Below are 25,555 nucleotides of genomic sequence, written 5' to 3' on the forward strand. Positions count from 1 at the left end.
TAGTGTAGCTGCCCACAAGCAGCTACTCGTAGGGATTCATGATCCTTCTCAGTCCCAGAGACTGAATCAGTGAAACCCTCCCAGCCAGTGAAACCCAAGGAGCGTGAGAAAAGCCAAGACGACCTATAAGACGAAGGTACTTATGGTGACGCCCACCCTACCACAACCTACAAGCTCTGCATCTGAGGATGGGGTGGAGATTCTGGCGTCCACTGAGGACCCAGATCTCGGCGGACCCTCAGACACCACGGAAGTCGATCGCACAGGAACTCAATCGATGGCAGCATGTGATCCAGTGGTGTAATCTGACTCTTCGATCACTTCATGCCTTTTTTGGCCGCCGCAATGTTATCCTCCAGTGGATTTGCAGCGGTTTTTCCACCACCTTGTTGAGCTCGGACAACTACACAGCCTTCATCCTTTCTTCCGCATTTCTCTCCAGGAAACTTGGTTTCTCGCGATGTGAAGCCCTGCCGTCTATGGTTATCGAGGTTATTATAAGAATTGGGGAGCTTATGAGAGGGTATCTGGTGGAGTCTGTCTCTACATCCTTAACTCTCTTTACAGCAAGTGTGTCCCTCTTCAAACACCTTTAGAGGCTGTTGCTGTTCATGTGTGGACGCCTCAGGCTGTTACTGTCTACAGTCTCTATCTTCCACCAGATGGTGATGTCCCGCAGCAAGTATTGGCTGCACTGATAGCCCAATTGCCGCCACCTTTTACGTTATTAGGTGACTTTAACGCCCATAACCTTTTGTACGCTGGATTGGTGGCAACAGGCCGAGGCACTGTCGTTGAGCAAGTGTTAGCACAGTTCCACCTTCCTCTTTTAAATAATAGTGCCCCCACACATTTCAGTGTGGTGCATGGCACGTACTCAGCCATCGACCTTTCAGTCTGCAGCCCTGACCTTGGAGTGTGCATGACGACTTGCGCGGTAGTGACCACTTTCCGATCTTTCTGTTACTGCCCCCGCATCACTCACCTGGGTGCCTCCCCAGATGGGCTTTGAATAAGGCTGACTGGGACTCGTTCTCCTACAATGCCACTATTGAGCTCTTTCTCTTGGCGCCATTGATGTGGTGGTTCACATGATCACCACTAACATCGTTTCTGCCGCAGAATCTGCAATTCCCTGTTCTATGGGGTCCCCTTGGTGGAGGACTGAGTCTTAGTCGTCACTGGAGATTTCTGAGGCGATTAGAGTTCATATGCGGGCTCTCAAGCGTCATAAGCGGTATCCATCATTGGAACACCTGATTAAACTTTAAATGGCTCCATGACCACTCCTGACGCCTTATTCGCCGACGGAAGCAGGAGTGCTGGGAATGGATGTCTCCATCATTGGCACCTATACCTCTCCATCACAGGTTTGGTGCAAGATTAGGCGAGTCTATTGGTATCAGATACCTGTCAGTGTACCTGGGCTTTCCCTGAATAGAGCAGTCTGCACTGAATCAGAAACTATTGCAGAACTCTTAGTAAAGCATTATGCACAGAGTTCTGCTTCTACAAATTACCCACTGGCCTTCTGCGGTTGGAAAGAGCGGTTGGAAAGTCTGAACCTTTCATTCCATACACACACCCTGGAATCGTAAAATGTTCCCTTCAGTGACTGGGAATTTCACAGTACCCTCGCCATTTGCCCTGATACAGCTCCCAGGCCAGATAGCATCCACTGCCAAAAATGCTAAAACACCTCTCGGTGGACTGCTAGCAACACCTCTTTGACTGTATCTGGGTTGAGGGGAGTTTGCCTCTCAATGGCGGAAAATCGTCATCCCAGTGCTGAAGCCTGGTAATAATCCCCTGGAGGTGGACAGCTACCACCAAATTAGCCTCACCAACATCATGTGCAAGTTGCTCGAACTCTTGGTGAGCTGGAGGATGAGTTGGCTACTTGAGTCTTTGGGCCTGCTGGCTCCATCCTAGGGTGGGTTCCATAAGGGGTGCTCTGCCACCGATAATCTGGTCTACCTGCAGTCTGAACCCACATGGCATTTGCCGACTGTCATCATCTGGTTGCCATCTTTTTTGACACCTGATGGCATACGTTACGATGTGGTGACATCACATCCTCACCACACTTCATAGGTGGCCTTATGGGCCTGCTCCCACTTTTTATTCAGAATTTTCTGTCACTTCGTTCTTTCCCTGTACAAGTTGGTTCCTCCCATAGTTCCTCCCGATTTCAGGAGAATGGGGTCCTGCAGGGCCCTGACTTGAGCGTCTCTCTGTTTTTAGTTCCTATCAATCTGCTAGCTGCAGCTGTGGGAATGTCCGTATCTGATTACTTGTATGCTGATGACTTTTGCCAGTACCATACCTCCAGTAGCATTGTAGTTGCAGAACAGTGGCTACAGGGCACTATCCGCAGGGTGCAGTCTTGGGCCATCACACACGGCTTCCAGTTCTCTGCTGGCAAGACCTACATCCTACATTTCTACCGGCGTTGCACTGTTCTCCCTGAGCCACAGTTTTATCTTGACGGCGAACCTCTTGCCGTGGTGGAGACGCATGCTCAGATGACTTGGCTCTCTCATATTGGGCAACTTAAACGTTGTGCTACTATCTTAAGGATCTTCGTTTCTAGAGTCACACAAGCAGGGGTTGCCCTTCTACAACTGTATCAGCCATTGATCCAGTCCCATCTTGATTATGGGAGTCTGGCTTACGGTCCGACATGCTTCAGTGCGGGATCCGTTCGCAACTGGAGATTTCCACAGAAGCCCTGTAAACAGCCTACTTGTGGAGGCTGGTGTCCCTCCATTGTGGATCCGGCGCCAACGACTTGTGGCTGCTCATGGTACACGTGTTCGTAGCTTGCCCAGGCATCCAAATTACCGTCTCCTGTTCCCAAACTCGATCATCCATCTTCCAGAACGGCTGCTCCTGTCAGGGTGTACGGTCGTGGTTCGCGTCTGGGCTCTTCTCTCTGGGCTCTTCTCTCTGGGCTCTTCTCTCTGGGCTCTTCTCTCTGGGCTCTTCTCTCTGGGCTCTTCTCTCTGGGCTCTTCTCTCTGGGCTCTTCTCTCTGGGCTCTTCTCTCTGGGCTCTTCTCTCTGGGCTCTTCTCTCTGGGCTCTTCTCTCTGGGCTCTTCTCTCTGGGCTCTTCTCTCTGGGCTCTTCTCTCTGGGCTCTTCTCTCTGGGCTCTTCTCTCTGGGCTCTTCTCTCTGGGCTCTTCTCTCTGGGCTCTTCTCTCTGGGCTCTTCTCTCTGGGCTCTTCTCTCTGGGCTCTTCTCTCTGGGCTCTTCTCTCTGGGCTCTTCTCTCTGGGCTCTTCTCTCTGGGCTCTTCTCTCTGGGCTCTTCTCTCTGGGCTCTTCTCTCTGGGCTCTTCTCTCTGGGCTCTTCTCTCTGGGCTCTTCTCTCTGGGCTCTTCTCTCTGGGCTCTTCTCTCTGGGCTCTTCTCTCTGGGCTCTTCTCTCTGGGCTCTTCTCTCTGGGCTCTTCTCTCTGGGCTCTTCTCTCTGGGCTCTTCTCTCTGGGCTCTTCTCTCTGGGCTCTTCTCTCTGGGCTCTTCTCTCTGGGCTCTTCTCTCTGGGCTCTTCTCTCTGGGCTCTTCTCTCTGGGCTCGAGTTTTTCCCTCTCCTGCCTCTTTTTCGGGCTCATACACATATACCCCCGTGGTGTGTGCCCCACCCATGGCTTTGGCTGGATTTGGCACATGGCCCGAAGGACTCAGTCCCTCCTGATGCCCTCCGCCACCGCTCTCTTTCCATCCTTGCAACGTTTCACGGCTGCGACGTGGTCTGTATTGACGGTTAGATGGTTGCTAGTCGAGTTGATTATGCTCTTACTCTTCGGGATCTTTCTGAACAACGCCCGTTGCCGGGTGGCTGTAGTGTTTTCACTGCTGAGCTGCTCGTCGTCTCTCGGGTGCCCTAGAGTAGATCCGCTCCTGCTCAGGTGAGTCGTTCGTTGACTGTAGTGACTCCCTGAGCGGTTTACAAGCTATTGACCAGTGTTTCCCTCGCTCTCGTCTGGTGATGGCTATCCAGGAGTCCATCCATACTCTTGCCAGTTGCGGCCGCTCGGTTTTTTTATTTGGACCCTGGGTCATGTCGGCATCCTCGGTAATGAACGTGTTGACACTCTGACCAAACAGGCTGTCGGTGCACCGGGTTTGGAGATTGGCCTTTCGGAGTATGATCTCCGTTCAGTTTTGTGGCAGAAGGTCCTTGGTACCTGGGGTGATGAATGGCGCACCCTGCCTTCACCCAACAAACTTGGGATCATCAAGGAGACTATTGGTGTGTGGCACTCCTCCTTGTTGGCCGCTCACAAGGACTCTATTGTACTCTGTCAGCTGTGCATTGGCCACACCTGGATGACACAGAGTTATTTATTGCGCTGCGCGATCCCACCTCTCTGTCGCTGTGGTTCAGCATTGACAGTGGTCCACAATTTGTTGGACTGTCCGCTTTTAACTGCGCTTAGGCAAACGTGTGCGCTGCCTGATACGCTCCCTGCACTTTTAACGGATGACGCAGCCATGGCAGGCTTAGTTTTGAGTTTTATTCGTGCTGGGGGCTTTTATCGCTCGATCTGATGGGTTTTTCTCTTTCGTGTTGAGTCTGGCTTTTGGCCTACGGTTTTATATTCGGTTTCTTAGTGTGTTTTTGGGTTGGCTTTTCCTTTTCTATTTCATTAGTCGGCCAACCAATGTGATCCTCTGTTTTTTTAATTCCTCTTTTATGGTATTTGTCTGTCTTGGGTCTTCTGTTCTTGTAATCTCCATTGCCTGTTTTTGTTCCTTGTGGGTGTTTCATGACGGTGGAAAAGGGACCAATGCCCTTGGTAGTCTCGCCCCTTCAACTCCCACAAACGAACCTTTACTTGAGTTAGCATGCAGACACCATTTCTCTACATGTACATCCATACTCCGCAAGCCACCTGACGGTGTGTGGCGGAGGTTATCCTGAGTACCTCTATCGATTCTCCCTTCTATTCCAGTCCCTTATTGTTCGTGGAAAGGAGGATTGTCGGTATGCTTCTGTATGGGCTCTAATCTCTCTGATTTTATCCTCATGGTCTCTTCGCGAGATATACGTAGGAGGTATGTTCTCGAAACTTTAACAAAAGCCCGTACCGAGCTACTGAGCGTCTCTCCTGCAGAGTCTTCTACTGGAGTTCATCTATCATCTCCGTAACGCTTTCGCAATTACTAAATGATCCTGTAACGAAGCGCGCTGCTCTCTCTCTCTCTCTCTCTCTCTCTCTCTCTCTCTCTCTCTCTCTCTCTCTGTGTGTGTGTGTGTGTGTGTGTGTGTGTGTGTGTGTGTGTGTGTGTGTGTGTGTGTGTGTGTGTGTGTTTTCACACATACGCTTTTTATTGTTATAAGGAGAGAGTTAATTTGTTCATTCTGTACTTTCTATGGTGAATTTTATACTTTCATGTACATTGTCAGTTGATAATGTCTCAATATTTTTGTGGTTCATCTATTAAAGCAAAGTATGTCTTCCATATACCTGAACCAATAGAGTATGTTGTATTGTTTTGTTGTTATTTTTGTGAAAATGGTCTTAAGTGTGGTTTAGAAAAATATTTAGTAATCCTTCTTCTCATAAATGAAATTCATTATTGATTTTTAAGTAATTATCCTCTGTTACGAGTCTCATTAACGTATTTCCTTAATCTTTTCGTGTGGGAGTTGAGTGCTTTCTATTCCTAATCTGAGATTTCTATTCTTTCTGGTACTGGTGTGTTGGAATACGTGATTCCTATACCAAATGAGAGGAGTGTTGGTGATCCTGGGATTTTTACATCCTCTATTTGTTTTATTAGTTGGGTAGTCATTTAACGGTTCTGTCTTCTTGTACTTCGAAATTTCGAGATAGTAATTTTAACGTCTATGCTGGAAGTTTGTGTTTTTTCTGAAATTCAGTATTGGTCTTCCAGGGAGATTTGGCTTTGGAAGACAGGTGCAGCAGAATTAATCATGGTCATTTTTCTTTTACCTGTGTTACCAGTCTGACGTCTATGTTTTACTGAGTTTTTTACTTTTGTCCAGAATCTGCTTGTTAGTCTGATTTTACTTTTGTAATGCTGTTTTGTGAGGATAATTCTTGTTCTTTGTTTATAAGAACTACTGTGTTCTACTTGTCTCCTTTTGAAATGACAGAGTTCTATCCTAAGTTTCATAGCTTCTGTGTCTGTGTTGTTTTTATTCGTTATTACATAATTTCTTTTTTAATAGTTCTTTATTAATCCAATTTTGACACTGCTATTTGATCTATTTTCCTTTGTCGGTATAACTTCTGCTTCTATAACTAGATTTTATGTGTAATCCTTCCTCAAACAGTTGTCTTTCCTTACTGCTTATTTGTTTGTCGGTAAGATTCATTAATCTTGAGTATACTTTGTGTGTTATTGAATTGACTAATCTTTCTTCTAAGAATATTTCTATTCTTTGTACGGCAGATTTTGTGTGACTTTAGACTTTAACTAGATAAGATTAAACTGTCATATTAATTGCGTTTTCGAGTTGCAAATGTCTTGTGACTCATAATTAGTCTTGTGTTGCGTATTGGGATATGATTTCGAATTTTAACTGTTCGGTGAACAGCGTGCATTGGTTTTTGGCGCTTGAACTGTTCTTAATCTTTACATTGATATTTTTTAGGTTAAAGATAATTACATTTGCATTTGCTGTTGAATTTTGTGTGTTGCATGATTTCCTGAAGGTTCAGATGAAGTCCTTCGAATTCCTGGTATAGACTACATCGACATGGCTGACTTGGCGCGAATGATTTTATTTGCGTGGCCATGCTCCGCAGCAAGCGCAGAAATATTTGTTTAGTAAATCAAAATGCCTTCTCTTGCTACACTGTTTCATTTTCTCAGACAGAGTTTTGCATTTTCTCTCTCTAAGACATTACCTGTGGGATCTATAGTGATAGTTCTGATAACCTTTTGTTTAGATATACATTAATCATAGTTACAAAACAGTTTACTGCTCGCTTTTTGTGCAAGAAGGTGATTACTTAAGGTATTTCCTGGTTTTAGTTGACTTCGGTATGCATTAGCTAATACTTTTATAAATTACATTGAATGGATAATTTTCACAAAAATAGTAGCAAAACAATACAACATCCTATACTTAGGTATGCCTATGACATATGCTGCTTAATAGATGAACCAGGAAGAAAAATTGAAAAATTACACACTGACGACAGTGTATATAAAAATCTAAAATACACAATGGAAAGACAACAGAATAAATAAATTAACTTTCTGGATATTATAATCAAAAAGCAAATGGTAAACATTTATGTGAAACTAGAGGTAAACGCACAGCAACTGACATCATCCCCAAATATTCGATCCAACCCCCCTACACAAAAGTAAGGAGCACCTCAGCACAAGCTCCATTGAGTCAACACAATCCGACTCAACAAAGGAAACTACGAAAAAGAACTTTACGTAATGCAGATAGCCCAAAACAATGAGTACAATAGTAACATACTCACAAAGCTGAACAAAATTAAAAGTAAAATAAAAGCAGAAAGCACAAAAAGACTGTTGACATCACAATAGAAACAATCCCAATCACTCGTTACCATAACTACACAAAATAATCAGAAAAATATAAGGGAAAACAAGATGGTACACAACGATACACTCTCACATAAAATGACCAACATTTCCAAAAGACGGTGAATAAACGTAACACACACAAGACAGCTCTATCCAAAACAAAATCACACTGAAAAGTGGCAAAAGCAAATCAGGTATAAATCAGATACAGTGTAACACTGACAATGGCAGATACATAGGACACGCAGGCAGAACATTTCATGTCAGACACAAAGAACACACGAGAGCCTGGAAGTATGGAACATACCACTCTAGATTTCTAGAACATGTAATAGAACACAATCACAAAAAACGCTAGAGAAGACATGAAAATAATTAGAATCAAAAATAAAAAACACCACCTAAACCTGCAAGAAAATCAATACAGAAAACCAAAGCAGATAAGAAAATCCTGTCGAATGATCAGGTGCGTAAATCAAACAGCTCATTGTTTGCACTAACATATAAAATAGTAGAGTACAACAAAGGACTTTTAAGACCATGACGACGACGGTAATATATAAAAGAAGAAAATCCATGCATGTATGCGGGCACGCACACAAAATTAGTTTAAATACTAGTGACACAAGACTGAGAATGCATCAAAAGAACAAGTGCACACATAATGAGAAAGGGTAGAAAAATGTTCGAAGCACAAAGAAGCGTGCTAACGTTTCGTAAATAGAGCGAAAGAGTGGTAGTGCGACCTGCATGTGCTCAGATCAGAGGAAACATATACAAACTGAAAACCAAGAACATTTAGTAATCACTTCCTAAAAAAAAACATTGAACAGTTTTATAATACACGAATAATACAAAAAATGGTTCAAATGGATCTGAGCACTACGTAACTTAAATTCTGAGGTCATCAGTGGCCTAGAACTTAGAACTAATTAAACCTAACCTAAGGACATCACACATCCATGTCCGAGGCAGGATTCGAAACTGCGACCGTTGCGGTCGCTCGATTCCAGACTGTAGCGCCTCGAACCGCACGGCTACTCCGGCCAGCTCATGAATAATACATCTCAAAACAAAAGTGTATAACACTATCGTTACATATCCCTCTGATACCTTTAAGTGAAAAAAGGCGAAACGCACCTCTGAAACTGAAGTGCAGCAAGAGAAGGTGTTATTATTTACAAAACAAACAGATCTCTTAACCATATTGCCGACCGATGTGGCCGAGCGGTTCTAGGCGTTAGTCTACGGTCGCAGGTTCGAATCCTGCCTCGGGCATGGATGTGTGTGATGTCCTCAGGTTAGTTAGGTTTAATTAGTTCTAAGTTCTAGGCGACTGATGACCACAGATGTTACGTCGCATAGTGCTCAGAGCCATTTTTTTTGTTAAACATAGGGAGCTGAGTACTGACAATATGGCTCAAAGTTGTAGGTAGCTCGCTGAGACTTCCCTAGATGCCAGATATGTACTACAGTAGAGATGATATTGGTACGAATTAGGACCCAGTAAAACATAGGCAGTTGCCCCCCCCCCCCCCCCCATATACATTTAATTCGTTACGTTTGATATCATCAGAGGTACAGAATTGTTACAGAGTTCAATAATAGGCAACCAAAAAGTAGTTTTTTTTGTTAAGCCTTCCTTGCGCTTGTTTCCGGGAGCACAGCAGCTGCACGAGGAGACCCTGGAACAACTGGAGCTGAAGCTGGAGCAGCTGCTGGAGACAGCACTGGTGGCGGCGGACGGCCCGCCCCCGACTCCAAGGCTTCACCACCCCAACTTGCTGTACGACAGCGCAAAGTACCGCAACAGGGAGTAAGTCAACAGCGCTTTCTCTCTCTCTCTCTCTCTCTCTCTCTCTCTCTCTCTCTCTCTCTCTCTCTCTCTCTCGTGTGTGTGTGTGTGTGTGTGTGTGTGTGTGTGTGTGCTCTCTCTCTCTCTCTCTCTCTCTCTCTCTTGTGTGTTTGTGTGTGTGTGTGTGTGTGTGTGTGTGTGTGTGTGTGTGTGTGTGTATACATTATGTCAGAGCTAAGCGAATTCGAATGTGGAAAAACTGGAGCTTGTATGCTGTGGGAATCCATAACCTAGGTATCTGAACTGGTTGATGTTCAGAGCTAGAGTACCGAAGATTTATACCGCGTACAGGGAAAGTGGGAAAGCATGATCCGGTAAGTTACGACGCGGACGGGAGTATGTGTTGAGTGGTAGTGACAGACGGTTATTGAAGAGGATTGTGAGGAAAACTAAGAAGCTGACAACTGTAGAAGTCGCTCCAGAATTGAAAGTCAGCACCAAAACAGGGAGCAATATAAGCAGGGAACTGCAGGGCGAGCTGAGATTTTAAAACCATTCACCAGTGATGCAAATCCCCGTAATGGGGAAAAAATGGGGCTGAAACCTTCAAACATGGACTGTGGACCAATGAAAGGACGTAATGTGACCGGATAGGTCTTGTTATACTTCTTCCAAACTTCTGGCCGAATTTAGGTCCCAAGAGGGAAACATAGGAGTCGGTTGATGGTTTGGCAGCCACAGCGTGGTACTCCAGGGGCCCATGGTTACTCTTAAACGTCGTATTACTGCCAAAGATCGTTCGACCATTCTGGCTAATTGGGTCCATCCCACGGTATGTTTGTTCCCCAGTGCTGGTGCTGTGTTACAAAGGGCTCATATTTCCACAGCTCGCATCATCCAGGACAGGTTTTGTGAGCACGATGATGGATTATCGCATCTCGCCTGCCTGCCAATCACCAGAACTTAATATTACAGAACCTTTGCGGTCTATGTAGGAGAGAAGGGTGCATGGTCGCCGTCTACAATTATTCTCCTTACCTGAACGTACCACTATTCTGAAGGACTAATGATCTAAGATTGTCTTCGAAACCATTCAGAGACTACTGGAAGTCGTTATGATTGCGAACGGTTTTCGTGCACTATATTAGGCGTGGTAATGTTGCGTGTTTGGTATTTGCATATTTTTGTGCATACTTTATTATAAGTATTTTAATATAATTAGCTCAGTGTTTAATACATCGCTGTGGCATAACTTACAAGAAACTGCAGTTTAGATAATTGCAGAACTTGAAAAGCATATGACACACATCTCAAAAGCACATGTCACCCATTTGACGTGTGGAACTATGAGAGCGAAAAGTCGTATCGTCATCATTTACTCAATATAAAATTGACCTGCGCACCCACCTTTATCTGCATTTCACTTACGGCAGCAATTATAGACATACACTGATGAGCCAAAAAGTCACCACTGCCCACCACAAAAGTGAATGCCATCTGGTGGCGCTGCGTGCAGTTGTCGCAGTAAGAAAAATACTGAAGCTATTTAGACGGAACACAGATGCAGCAGAGATGGGGAAAAGGGGGAAATCTTTACATAATCGACATCGACAAAGGACAGATTATGGCACTGCTTCTGCGAACGAGCATTTCTGAAACGGCGAATCTGGTCGTCTGTTAGCGAGCTGCTGAAGTGAGCTTGTATGGAAAGTCGGTGGACAAACGAGGAGGAGGAAGGGGGGGGGGAGGGTGGTTTGGCACTTCTCAGCTCTGTAAAGCAAGACAGGCGTCGAACTCTGATGGATGTGACTACGTAAACAAAGCTGGTGCATTGAAATGTATCGCAGGACATTCTTCAGCGCACATTTTTGAAGGCGGGTCTCCGCAGCAGATGACACCCTATGTGGGTTGCCTGTTGACTCAACCCCGTCAATTGCAGAGGACAGTGATTCATCGAGATTGGATTGTCGACCACTGGAAACATGTCGCGATGTTCAGATGCTCAAAGCTTCCTGGTACATCTGGTCGATAGTCGCATCTGGATATGTCAATAGATTATATGAGCCCCATGTTACATTCAGTAGAGGTAAACTGTGGTATAAATTTCAACCAGATGTTTGCAACTACCCCCCCTCCCCCCTTCCTATCTTAACTTACAGGAAAATAGTCAGTCTCCACTTGTTCCTACATCGAAGCTGATCGTGTTATAGTAACGTACACACATGGTTAAACTGAGGAAATGGAGACATTTGTGTGTGGTTTCCTAAAGAAATATTCTTGTTCGCCAGTAGATATTCTTCTAACAAAATCTAAGTTATTCTGGGTAAATCACTGCCACGCATACCATTTCAATATCTAAACACCTTACAGTATGTGCGTTTGAATTTGGCCATGCTATCATCATAGTACATGTATAAGTTCATCTGCTTGGCCAAGATTGCGCTGATAGAAAATTTTGAGAGCATGAATTCCATTGACCGGAGGTTTGCAGCTTCATGTCTGTTTAATCAATGGGTATTCTCATGAGTGACTCCCACGATCTCAACATACCTAAGACTGCCCACAACGGAACGCTACCTGTAACTAATAAATACGATGGTTGGAACTTAAATAATGGCAACTATTTATTCACAACCGCTACAAAAGAGCTACTTGTTTGCAGCGTTTACTCTCCTTCAAAGTAGTGACCAGCGTTGTGTAGCAGCCGTTGCCAGGGATGGCGAAGGCAGAGAACAGAATTTGGGGGGGGGGGGGGGGGAGGGAGGGTGGTCTTGGCTTCTCCGACTTCACCGCGAGGAAGGTACACACCATTATCTAAAAAAAACTACGTGCTGATGAGGTAAGTCAGCACTCCCTGGGGCACCTCCGCCTCCCCCCCCCCCCCCTCTCCTTCTCTCTGTTGCCTAAAGCTTGCTTAGGCATGCAGGGCTCTGCCTGGTGACCGGGTCCACGATTGTTTCTCTAGCGTCTCGTGGGATCCCTATGGAACTGTCTCATAAAGTTATTCCTCCTGACGGGACGGGTGTACCGTCGGGTAGTACCTACACCCACTCCTCAATTCAAAAGGCACTGGGAGGTATTGCTGGGTCTCTTAAATGTCAAATGACATCGTAATAGAACACTTAAAGTTGAAACTGTTAATTCAAATCAAGTGCCTACGCTTGTGGGGATTTAAGACCATCACTGACTACCCAATCTAGGTTGATTTGCGTAACACGCTTAACTTTAATGAGGGCGTGGTTACCTGCTCCGTTATAATGGACACCGCGGAGTTACGTGAAGAATGGAAAAATATGGGCGTCACGTAAGTGCAAAACTGTATGAGAAGAGTCAATGACAAATTGGAAAAATCGGCAACATTTATTCTAACGTTTATTACTCCAGAATTACCGAAACATACCCTTGGAGGCTATATCCGTTTAAAGGTTTGTCCGTTTGTTCCTAACCCAGTGCAATGCTACGAATGTCAAAGATTTGGGCATAGCACTATGGGATGTAATGGGAAGGCTACGTGCGGTAATTGTGGAGGCTCAGCTCACGAATCGGGATATTCTTGTACACTTCCTCCGAAATGTGTAAACTACTCTGGGGATCACGCAGTGTGGAGCAGGTTTGCAATTATGATGGGAAAATTCAGGAGTTGAAAGAAAAGTGAGAGATGCATACCCTGTGGTGAAGCTAAGAAAGCTTCCAAAACTATACAGCCACCGCTTTTTGCAGCTTCTTTGACATGAACCCTTCAGACGCCATTCGCTATGTGTGATGCTTCCACACAAACTCGGACCACTGATTAAAGTACGAGCATATGCGCGTGTCGATGTGCCCTTGGGGGAAACGCTGACTTGAAACTGATGTTCAGAAGCCGTCAGCAATAGGATTATCACTACCCAACATCAGAAGCCAACTTAGCCATTCCCGGAACTCAGGCAACCATCATCTCCCTTCAGTGAAGAAAAACGTCCTTTCTGATGGGGACTACGCTCTTGAGGATATGGACTTCCAATCGGAAGAACGAGAGAGCATGAAACCAGTTAAAGTTCCCCCTGAGCTCCCCGGTAAATCAGAGGGAGAAAGAAAAGCACAACCATCGCTAAACAATGTCTTCCACAGGGACTTCTGTGTTGGCGTGGAATTTCAATGGATTTCACTCACATCCGTGGTCTAGGGGTAGCGTCTTTGATTAGTAATGAAAACTTCCTTTGTCCCAGATCGAATCTCGCCACTGCTTAAAATTTAATAATTTGAATCTGCGGCCGAAGACTTCGGGCATAAGAAATTACCGTCGTTCCGCCAACAGCCTTGTCAAAGATGGCGGTGGAGTGGACAGAGGTTCAGGGCACTCTCTTGCCCTCGACATGAGTAACTGCCCCCAAAGACGGAAGAACCAGCAGTGATCAACGGCCTGATGATGCAGAAGGCAATGGAAACCACTGCATAAGACAAGTAACGTGTATCCACAGGACAATGTGGCCTGTAATTGAAAAGTGTCTTCATGATTTCTCCACTGACAAGATTCTGGAATAGTTTCTCATTCGGATCTCTGGGAGGGGACTGCCAATTGGGAGATGACCATGAGAAAGATTCAATAACCAACAAGGGCATAAAGCTCTACGAGCCAGGGCGTGGAATCTCAGAAGCTTCAATGTGGTAAGGAAACTAGAAAATTTGAAGAGAAATGCAATGGCACAATCTAGATATAGTATGGATGAGTGAAGTGAAATGGAAAGACAAAGATTGCTGTCAGATAAGTGTAGGGTAATATCAACAGCTGCGTATAACGGGAGTAGGATTAGTTATGAGTAGGAAGGTAGGGCAAACAGTGTTACTGTGAACAGTTCAGTGATTCGGTTGTTCTTATCAGAATCAGTAGCAAATCAACACCGACAACGATAGTTCGTGGATAGATGCCGACGTCGCAAGCTGAAGATAAAGAGATTGAGAAAGTACACGAGGATATTACAAGGGTAATACAGTACGTAAAGGGAGATGAAAATGTAATAGCCATGGGGGGGGGGGGGACTGGAATGCAGTTATAGTTGAATGAGTAGAAGGAAAGGTTACAGGAGAATATGGGCTTGGGACAAGCAATGAGATAGGAGAACCACTAATTCAGTTCTATAATAAATTTCGGCAAGTAACAGTGAATACTCTGTTCAAGGATCACAAGAGGAGGAGGTATACTTCAAAAGGCTGGGAGATAAAGGAAATTTGTTATATTACATCATGGTCAGACAGAGATTCCGAAATCAGATACTGGATTGTAAGTCGCACCCAGGAGCAGATACACACACAGATCTTTATGTAGTAGTGATGAAGGCTAGGCTGAAGGTTATTAGTCAGGAAGAATAGATACGCAGAGAAGTGTGATACAGAAGTACTAAGGAATGACAAGGTATGCTTGAAGTTCTCTAAGGCTATAGATATAGCAATAAGGAACATCAGAGTAGGCAGTACAGTTGAAGAGGAATGGACATCTCTTAAAAGGACAATCACAGAAGACGGAAAGAAAAACATAGCTACAAAGAAGGTAACTGCAAAGAAACCATGGGTAACAGAAGAAATAATTCATTTGATCGATGAAAGGGGAAGTACAAAATGTTCCTAAAATCTCAGGAATACAGAAATAAAAGTGGCTGGAGAACTAAATAAATAGGAAGTGCAGGGAAGCTAAGATGAAATGCTGCATGAAAAATGTGAAGAAATCTAAAAAGAATTTGGCTGTCGAAAGGAGGGACTCAGCATACAGGAAAGTCAAAACGACCTTCGGTGACATTAAAAGCAAGGGTGGCAACATTAAGAGCGCAAGGGGAATTCCACTCCTAAATGTAGAGGAGAGAGCGGATAGGTACAAAGAATGCATTGAAAGCGTCTATCAGGGGAAGATTTATATGCTGTGATACAAGAGATTGGGGATCCGGTATTAGAACCTTAAAAGAGCTTTGGAGGACTTAAGATCAAATAAGGCGGAAGAGTTAGATGACATATCATCAGAATTTCTAAAATTATTGGGGGGAAGTGGCAAGAAAACGACTATTCACGGTGGTGTGTAGAATGAATGAGTCTGGCACCATAGCATCTAACTTTCGGAAAAATGTCTACACAATTACGAAGACTGCAAGAGCTAACAAGTGGGAGAATTATCGCACACTGAGCTTAAATGATGATGCATCCAAGTTGCTGAAAAGAATAATACACAGAATAATGGAAAAGAAAATTGAGGAAGTACTAGATGATCAGTTTGGCTTTAGAAAAGGCAAAGCACCAGAGAGGCAATTCTGTCTTTGCGAATGATAAAGGAAGCAAGACCAGAGAAAAATGACACTTTCATAGGAATTGTCGAGCTGGAAAAAGGCTTCGGCAATGTAAAATGGTGGAAGATACTCGAAATTCTGAAAAAAAACCAGGGTAAGCTGTAGGGAGAGAGGGGTAATATACAATATATAAAAGAGCCAAGAGGAATAACAAGGGCGGACGACCAGGAACGAAATGCTCGGATTAAATTTTTTGAGAACGTACATCTGGAGTACAGCATTGTATGGTAGCGAAACATGGACTGTGGGGAAACCGGAACAGAAGAGAATCAAAGCATTTGAGTTGTGGTGCTACGGACGAATTTTGAAAACCAGGTCCACTGATAAGGTAAGGAATGAGGTTCTGCCCAAAAGCGGAGAGAAAAAGGAATATCTGGAAAAGACTGATCAGGATGATACATCATGTTAAGACACGATGACTTCCATGGTACTAGAGGGAACTGTAGAGGGCAAAAACTGTAGAGGAAGACAGAGATTGGAATACATCCAGCAAATAATTGAGGACGTAGGTTTCTAGTGCTACTGAGATGAAGAGGTTGCCACAGGAGAGGAATTCTGACCATTCAGAAGCCTGATGACAAAAAACCTCAAATTTAGAATTGAATTTTCCTGGTCCAGAAGAAACCATTCTGCATCTGCTACCATCCATACAGGAAGGAAGAAACTACTGAAAATTCTTTTCATTCAGTTATTTTGTATGGTATTATCCTTTGGGGTAACTCTTCCCATTCTAAAAGAATATTTTTGGCTCAGAAACGGGCTATTTGGGCAGTAAGTGGTGTAAGTTCACGAACCTCTTGTCGACCCTTGTTCACAAGTCCAGGTATTCTGGCAGTAGGTATTCTGGCAGTAGGTGTATTCCTTACTGTCATTTCTTCTTAACAATGTTTGCCTATTCCCAAGAATAAGCAGCTTTCACTCAGTTAACACTCGACAGAAATCAAACTTGCATTTGGATGGTACTTCCTTAACTCTCGTGCAGAAAGGCATGCGGTATGCTGACGCATCCATTTTCGGTAAGGTACCGCTCGAATTCAAAAATATTCGCAGTAATGCACGCGCCTTGAAATGAAAACTGAAGAGTTTCCTCCATGGGTCATTCCTTCTATTCTGTTGAGTTCCTTGAAAAATTAAGCTTCTTCTTGTTGTATTATTGTTTGCGTTGACTTAAACTTATGGATTGACTTATTTTTGTTCATAAACATTTTTATCTGTTATTGCTTTTTATGTTGTAATTTCATGTACTGACATGTTCCATTATCTTCGAGATTTTCTCCTCAATTTGGTCATACGGAACTTGATAAATAAATAAGTAAATATAGACAGGTCTAATGGTGGAGTGGCTGTTTTCATCGATGACAGATGCCACTTCTCTCCTGTCCCTTTAACCACGACCACACAAACAATTGCTGTGAATGTTCTCACGCCGTTTAATATCACAGGTGTTATTTGAATGTTCCCCTTAATGATGCGTTTGACGCAGATGCACAGGCAGAGCTCTTCCAGGCACTCACAGTGTGCTGTGGGGCTCGGCTACCACTTGCTGCAGGGGTAGGATGATGGAGCGATTCGTCCCTTCTGAGAATATCTGCCTTCTGAATGTGGGTCAGATAATTACTTTTCCACAGCCATAGGGTATTTTTCAGCCCTTGACCTTTGTTTTTGTTCCTCAGCTATTGCAGACTCAATTTAGTGGGTAGCGGCTCCAGATTTACATTCTAGTGACCACCAGTGTGGATCCGTCTGACGGCTAGGACGGTGTCTGATAGAACACGTAGGTGGATGATACAAAGGACAAATTGTTTGCAATAAAATCGATAAGCTATTTTTGAACAAAGGGATTGTGCACAGGAGGCCGTGGCTCATACCACTTGCGAGATCCAATGGGCTTCCGCAGAGTCCATCCCCCATCCCCCGGTCTAGTAACCAACTCAGACGACAGCCTGTGCCTTGGTGGAATGACGACTGTCGTTTGGCAATCAGGGACAGACGAATAGTTCTGCGGAACTTGGAACACTGTCCAGCTACAGAAAATCTTAATGTCTTCTGATCTGCGAAAACACATGCGAGGCGAGTGATAAGAGAACAATAGAGCTTCTTGAACGGAATGCACGGCGTCATTAATCGGTCCACTTCCACTGCGCGAGTTCGGGAATCAATAAGACGAATTTCAAGCGAGTACACGTCCTCTTCAAGTATTGGGGTCTTGGTGGACTCACCAGAAGACATGGCTCAGGTTTTAGCTGAACACTTCTTTACTGTTACGTCATTCAGACAAGCTCCTGCTTTTCGGGTGTTCCGTAGGACTATAGAGAGGGGGAAGCTCAATTTCTTCTCGCGTAATGAGGAAGTGTACAATCTTCCGTTCTCCATTGGGAAATGGAATCAGCGTTGTCTGCAGCCAGACACACTGATCCAGGACCTGATGAGATCCATTATGCCATGCTTCATCTGTGCCCTGAAGCGAAAGGTCTGCTCTTCACTTATTTCAATCAGATCTGGTTTGATGGATAGTACCCTACAACTTGGAAGGAGGCAATATTAATTTAATTCTGGAAATCGGGCAGGGACCGTCTCGCCCGTAACGGTTAAATCAGTGTAGCCCTTTACCAGTTGTATTGGTAAGACTCTTGAACGCATGGGCAACCGCCGCCTCATCTGGCTGCTCGAATCCCGAGGTAACCTGTGCCGCTTCTAGTGCGGTTTCAGTTGCTTCCGTTCCACGCTTGATAATTTAATTCTATTGGAGATGGCGATAAGAGTCCTCCTTACGCTGAAAGCACTTGGTTTGTGTTTTTCGACCTCGAAAAAGCATATGACACTACTTGTAGTTACAACATGCTTTAACTTCATGAATGCGGCTTACGGGGACGCCTGCCATTTGTGATCCAATCCTTTCTCCAGGACCGGCGGTTTCGGTATCTGGTTGGCGATGCCATGTCTATGTTCAGGAGAATGGGGTCCCCTAGGGCAGTGTCCTCAGCGTCACATTGTTTGCATCGCTATCGATGGCATTTCCTCTGCAGTCATGAGCCACGTCAAATGCTCTTCGTTTGTGGATGAATACGCAATCTTCTACTCTTCCTCTGATCTGAAGACAACGACGAGGCAGCTACAGGTGACCATTAGGAGGCTGGAAACCTGGGCCAGGACAACTGGTTTTCGGTTCTCACCCGAGAAGACTACATGTGTCAATTTTAACAGGGCTCGTCGAAGTTTTAACGAACCAGTACTCACAATGGGGGGACAATATTTTACGTTTTCAAGACACTGTGAGCTATTCAGGTTTATTATTTGACTCTAAATTAACATGGCTCTCACACCCGAAAAACCTACGAACAAGGGGCTCCCAGTCAATGAATATATTGAAATGCTTCGAGGAAAGACATTGAGAGCTTACAGGTCCCGCCCTCCGCTATTTTATAGGGCATATGTTCGATCGTGTTTAGATTATGGCAGCGTGGTCTATGGATCGGCCCGTCCTTCGTTGCTCAAGATGTTAGATGCCGTCCACCATGAGAGCATTCTGATACCGACTAGGTCCTTTCGGACCAACCCAGTTCAGTCTGTGTGCAGTGGCAGTTGAACCGCCGCCTTGGATTCGGCAACATATCGTTTTAGCTCGACAGGCGCTGAAAATGTCAGCGTCATCTTAGTCACTGTCATTTAGTTCAGTTGTCCAAGCCACCTTTGAACGGCTGCTCAGGAATCGGCTCCATGCGACAAAGCCATTTAGGGCAAGTGCTACAGACAGTCTGAAGGATCTGGATGTCTCAGGCATCAAAATACACAGCCAGGGATAGAACGCATTGTCGCCTTGGCATCGTCAAAGGCCCAAAGTGATTTTAAGCTTTACACAGTACAAGAAAACTACTTTTCCAGATTTTGTTTTTACAACCTTGTTTTCGTGCATTTTAAGTACATACCACAGTTTTATCGTTGTTTATATAGATGGATCGCAGCAAGAGAATGCTCTGGGTTGTTTTTAAAGTGCGTCTTCTGGAACAAGTCACAAATTACGATGCAGAATTATATGGCATTCTGATGGCACTGGGGAGGGTTTACAGACAACATCGCACAGGTTTCTTCTCTGTTCAGGCTCTCATAGTGCACTGCAAGCACTTCTACAAATGTGTCCTGCAGACCTGCTGATTCAGCTCATCCATGAATCCTGACAGCAGCTGCAGAACCTTGGCAAGGAGGTGATCTTTTGTTCGGTACTGGGCCACATTGAGATTCAGGGCAACCACATGGCCGACAAAGCCGCCAAGGAAGCATGTTTGGACGGTGCTGTCCATAAATGTCCCATCCCGTTGCACGCCATCATCTCATTTCCTGACACATACATCATGCGTCAGCAGGAGACTGAATGGTTGTAGGTGACAGACAACAAACTGTGGTCGCTCAAATGGGCCACGAAAGCTCGGCGGACTTCATGTCAGCCTCACCCCTTGAAGGAGGTTCTGCTTACCAGCCTGTGCATCTGGCGTAGGCCTTGAACACGTAACTTCCTCCTCCGGCAGGAGGATCCACCAGTCTGTGAAGTTTGTGGCGTGCCGCTGTCAGTTCAGCGTATTCTGGCTACGTGTGTCCTACATACTGATATTAGGGCAGCACTCTGTCTCGATGGAGATCTGCCCACCACCCTTGCAGATACCGACTCCATTGTTAAAAGGCTGGTGAAATTTTGTAAACTGTCAGGACTCATCCCTAAATTGGTGGGGAAGGGCCGCAGACATTAATACATTATAAACTGCTCTGCATTTGGGGACAGCCTTCATCCTCTGCCACCAATTAGTATACTGATCTTTCGTCAGGGCTCTGATGGCCACGCTGTCGAGGGCCCCTCAACCATAATAATAATAATAATAATAATAATAATAATAATAATAATAATAATGCTCCGAGAATGTGTTTCTAAGTTACTCATGGTGGCAGCTATCCTTGATTCGACTTCTGCAATATTTACTTCGTTTTCTTTGGTGAAGGAATTTCGGAAGGCTGTGTTTAGTAACTTTACTTTAGCAGCGCTGTCTTCTATAGTATTTCCATTGCCATCTCGTACAGAAGGCAGTGATTCCGCCTTGACGCTAGCATAATTTACATACGACCAGACTCTCTTTGGATTTTCTGCCAGGCTCCATGACAAAGCTCCATCGATGAAACATCTGGCGTTGAAGTCCGCGCTAAATTTCCAACCTTGTATAAGATCGCCTATCTTGGTATTTTGCGTTCTTTTAAATTTGGCATGTTTTGTTAGTTACTGTAACAGTGTCCTTACCTGTTTTGTGTATCATGGGGGGTTCGCCTCCATCGTTCATTAATTTGCTACAAATCTCTTAAGTGCTGTCGATACTGTTTCTCTGAATTCAAGCCACATCTGGTCTACACTTATTTTATTTAGGAAGGACTGGAGAATGTGTCCCAGGAAGACATTAAGCGAATTTTCATCTGTCTTTCTTAAACAGATATATTTTTCGTTTATTTTTGGATCCTGCTATTTCAGACCTGTGTTCTCTAATCCCTGTATCCGTTCTGATGCTCCTTGTTGGTTCAGGATTATTTGTTGCTAAGACCGCCGGTGTGTTCACAGAACCGTTTACTATTCGCGTGAGCTCATTATCCTGTTGGTCGAAATTATCTTCGTAGTATCATTCTTCACAGCTAACTGCAATTAAAATAACGATCTGGATGAACAAGACATCGAGATTAATGAGGGCGATATAAAACATGTTCTGCTGTACAGCCTTCTTGGAAAACACGCTATGTTAGGTGTTTTGCATGTTAATTTCTGCAGTTGAATATCACAACGCGTTGATTCATAGTATACAGAACGTGAATTTAACGAACTATTGTGTGTTAACCTACATTCCTCTGACTGTCCCACACAGTAAGCCTGCCAGAGATGGTTCGCTGCCACAGAAACAGTTCCTGGCCCGAGAGTCGGTGCTCACAGAGATGCTCAAGGTACGGCACTTCCGCACCGTCTACAACATCTTCATCGCTACGCTGCTCATGCTCTTCCTGCAAACAGCGGTCTACGACTTTGTCATCGAAGGGCGGTAAGTAAACACAGCAGACAGATTCATATAAAAATGAAACTAAATGTTTTCACTAGTATGTAAAACGTTGATATATCGATACATCACATTTTCCAGCAACTATCGATATGTCTGCGATAATAAATCGCGATATATATATATATATATATATATATATATATATATATATATATATATATATATATATATATATACAAAATGGCAATGTCGAGAGCCGATCTTTTTTGCTAATATTATATTTTCATAATTTTCGATAAATATATAAAAATGTTCTGTTGAAATTGTAGCAGAACATAATTTTACTTTGACTGTGAAGCAGTCCTCATGCTATTAGAGCTTCCATCGCACCCAGTATTTGTCTCTGACTGTGTGAAGGGAGTACGGCACAGAAGAAGTCAGATTGCACTCGCGGGTTGCGATGCGAATAGAATACCAAGATTTCCGATGTCAAGAAATAGCACGCCAGATGCGTTAAAAAACAAAAGTGTAAATGCCAAGACTGTTCTTTCCGGTGGGCAGAAACATGTGAGGAGGAAATGCTGACGTAGTCGGCGCTCGGCGCTTTCAATAGAAATTTTTAGTTTCACCACTCAATTTTTGACACAACTGCTATGTCCCTGCCGTTGGGAAAAATGAAAAAAGTCGACATGAAGGATTCCGGACAACTACCGCACTGCCATCGAAAGGGGTCACTTGGACTTCCGGTCTCTAAATTCTGAACCCTATAACTGCCCCTTCACAATGTGGGAACTGGATTCTGCACTGTCTGTGGCTCATGGTACTGCGCCTGGTCATGATCAAATCCGGTACAGCATGCTGCGGCACCTGTTGCTGCCATCCAAGGAAGTTCTCCTGAAATGTTTCAATATGATATGGTTATCCGGCACGTACCCTGACTCGTGGAGGGAGGCGATTTTGATTCCCCTCCTCAAACCAGGGAAGGACCGAACGCATCCCAGTAGTTATCGGAGTGTTGCTTTGACGAGCTGTGTTGGGAAGACGTTGGAACGCGTGGTCAACCGCCGCCTGGTTTGGCTGCTCGAGACCAGGCAGCTCCTTAGCCCCTCTCAGTGTGGCTTTCGGAGATGTCGTTCCGCTATAGACAACTTGACCCTGCTTGAGGCCGCCATCCAGCAAGCCTTTCTACGTAACCAGCATTGTCTAGGGATCTTCTTTGACATTAATAAGGCGTATGACACTACTTGGCGCCGTCTTATCCTCAATCAACTCCATGAGTGGGGCTTTCGTGGCCGTCTCCCCATCTTCATTCGGTCCTTTCTTTCTCACCGCCTCTTTCGGTATCGGGTTGGTAATGTGCTATCGGATTTGTACGTGCAGGAGAATGGCGTTCCTCAGGGCAGCGTTTTAAGTGTCACCCTCTTTGCCGTCGCTATTAACAGTATCACGTCCACTATCCGGAGTCCTGCCCAATGCTCCTTGTTTGTGGACGATTTTGCTGTTTTCTGTTCTTCCTCCAGTCTTGTCACTGCTAGTCGGCAGTTGCAGCTTAGGATAAAGCGCTTAGAGGCATGGACTGCAGAGACGGGTTTTACCTTTTCTGCAGACAAATCTGTGTGTTCATTTTAATTGTTCTCGGCGTCTTTTTACCGCCCCTGAATTGCGTCTGAGGGACACCGTTCTTCCTTTTAGAGACACTGTGAGGTTCCTGGGCCTCACCTTTGGTTTCCAAGTTGTCGTGGTTGCCTCACCTTAAAGACCTCAAGGTGCGGGCCCTGAAGGGACTGAATATTTTGAAGTGTCTGAGCCATCGGTCCTGGGGAGCAGATCTGGCGCGTCTGCTGCAGTTTTATAGGGCTTTCGTCCGATCGCGTCTTGACTATGCTTGCACCGTGTATGGGTCAGCAAGGCCTTCGTATCTGAAGATCCTTGACGCAGTACACCATGAGGGTATCAGGCTGGCCACTGGTGCCTTCCGTACCAGTCCCATCCCCAGCCTGTGTGCTGAGGCAGGGGAACCGCCGCTCGCCATCCGGCGGAAACTGCTCATGGTGCGACGGGTGTGTCATTTCCTTGCCTGTCCTACCTCCCCTGCGTACCCTATCGTTGCTCGACCGCCTATGGAACGTCTCTTTTCCAGTCGTCCCAGGGCAACGAGACCATTTGGGATTCGTGCCAAGAATTTGCTTGAGTCCCTTGGTGTGGAGCGTGTGGCCCCCCAACGACAAGGTTTTACTCGCCTGCCTCCCTGGTTGCCCCAGAGGCCCAGCATACTTCTAGATTTGTCGGAGAACCGGAGGAACTGCACTCCAGCGTTTGTTTTTACCTCCTTATTTTACGATATTTTAAACCAGCATCCAGACCATGTACCTGTATTCACAGATGGCGCTAAACAGGGCGACTTTGTTGGTTGTGCTGTTGTTTTCCCTGATCGAGTCGTCAAGTTACGGCTTCCTGCGGCGTTTACCATCCTCGATGCCGAATTGTTTGCAATCTTGCGGGCATTGGAGCAGATGAGATGTGTTCCCAGTCTTAAGTTCCTCGTCTGTTCTGACTCCCTGAGTGCCCTTCATATCATGCAACACTTGTACCCTGCGGATACGGTCGTCCAGAACATCCATGATGCCCTACTCCACCTGCAACGGCAGGGGAAGGAGGTTCCTTTCTGCTGGGTGCCGGGGCACGTGGGTATTAGGGGAAACGAACTGGCGGATGTGGCTGCCAAAGATGCATGTTCCCTCCCTCACGTTGTTGAATGTGCCGTCCCCCTCCATGCTGTAACCTCCCTTTTGCGTTTTTGTGTTACGCATCAATGGGAAGAGGAGTGGCAGGCAGTTTCTGACATAAGCTGCGTCTGGTAAAGGCCACTACGCGACCATGGCCTACGTCCTACCAGTCATACAGGCGGGATGAGGTTCTCCTCACTCGCCTCCGCATTGGGCACAGTCCCTTAACGCATGGTTTTTTACTCCGGCGGGAGGACCCCCCAATCTGCAGTGCTTGTGGCTTCCAGATTACTATCCGCCACATTTTACTTGACTGTTTTTTATTCTCTGACCAGAGGGCGGTGGTTTCTTTGCCACCGGATTTACCCTCTATTTTGCAAGACGACGCAGCGACTGTGGTTAAGGTCTTACGGTTTTGTGTCCTGTCCAATGTGTTGCCTCGGATTTTAGGGAGAGGGTTTTAATGTGCTGCTGGGTGACTAGCTCACCCAGGTTTTAGGGAAGAGGTCCGCCAGTCACGATTACCTCCTTGTTTCCCTTCGGTATCTGTTCTCTTTTCCTTGTGTTTCCTTTCCTTTTTAGTGTGTTTCTTCACCTCTTGTTTTGCCTCTGTATGTGAGCATTTGGAACTGCGTCAGGCCTGTGTCTTTTAGCCGTTCTCCTTGTTCGGTGTCCGTCTTCGTCCCTTCACCGCATGTGTTCCTGTTTCTATGCGTTTGGGCGCTGATGACCACGCTGTTTAGCGCCCGTAAACCACACACACACACACACACACACACACACACACGATTCCGGACAAATCAGATAAGTGACGAGGCGGAACGACGGATTTGCGCACCATTGCATTGTGCCACTTACATGCAGTTACCATTGTTAGCAAAGTGGTTGTCGCCAAGCAAGAATGTTCATATTTTTCCTTTCAATTTTTGCACTGATGGGGATAGACAGGCTACTACTTGTTGATGCACAGAACATGAAATAGTAAATCGATACTTAAATGTACAGCTCTAAAACTGGCAGTATATTTACGATTTGGAGCCGATATTTTTATAGGCAGGTACGTAGATACTTTTTTCGTCGATATGGCTATTTTTCCTCGATATATCGAGAGCCAATATCGATTTCTTGAAAATACCGATGTATCGGATTCTAGATATTTTTAAAAA

General features: G+C 45.1%; 1 protein-coding gene across 3 annotated transcripts in view; it reads left to right on the plus strand.

Moving 5' to 3' along the window:
• The window catches only part of LOC126336514 (sterol O-acyltransferase 1-like), a 144,213-nt gene that overhangs the window by 37,473 nt on the left and 81,185 nt on the right, over positions 1 to 25,555 (plus strand). For all 3 annotated transcript variants that reach the window (XM_050000293.1, XM_050000295.1, XM_050000294.1), the window contains exons 4-5: positions 9,205 to 9,353; positions 21,535 to 21,705. In XM_050000293.1, the coding sequence (XP_049856250.1) occupies positions 9,205 to 9,353; positions 21,535 to 21,705 (320 nt within the window). The remainder of the gene's footprint in view (positions 1 to 9,204; positions 9,354 to 21,534; positions 21,706 to 25,555) is intronic.

Source organism: Schistocerca gregaria, chromosome 2 (genome assembly GCF_023897955.1).
Source record: "Schistocerca gregaria isolate iqSchGreg1 chromosome 2, iqSchGreg1.2, whole genome shotgun sequence".
Classification (NCBI taxonomy): Eukaryota; Metazoa; Arthropoda; class Insecta; order Orthoptera; family Acrididae; genus Schistocerca; species Schistocerca gregaria.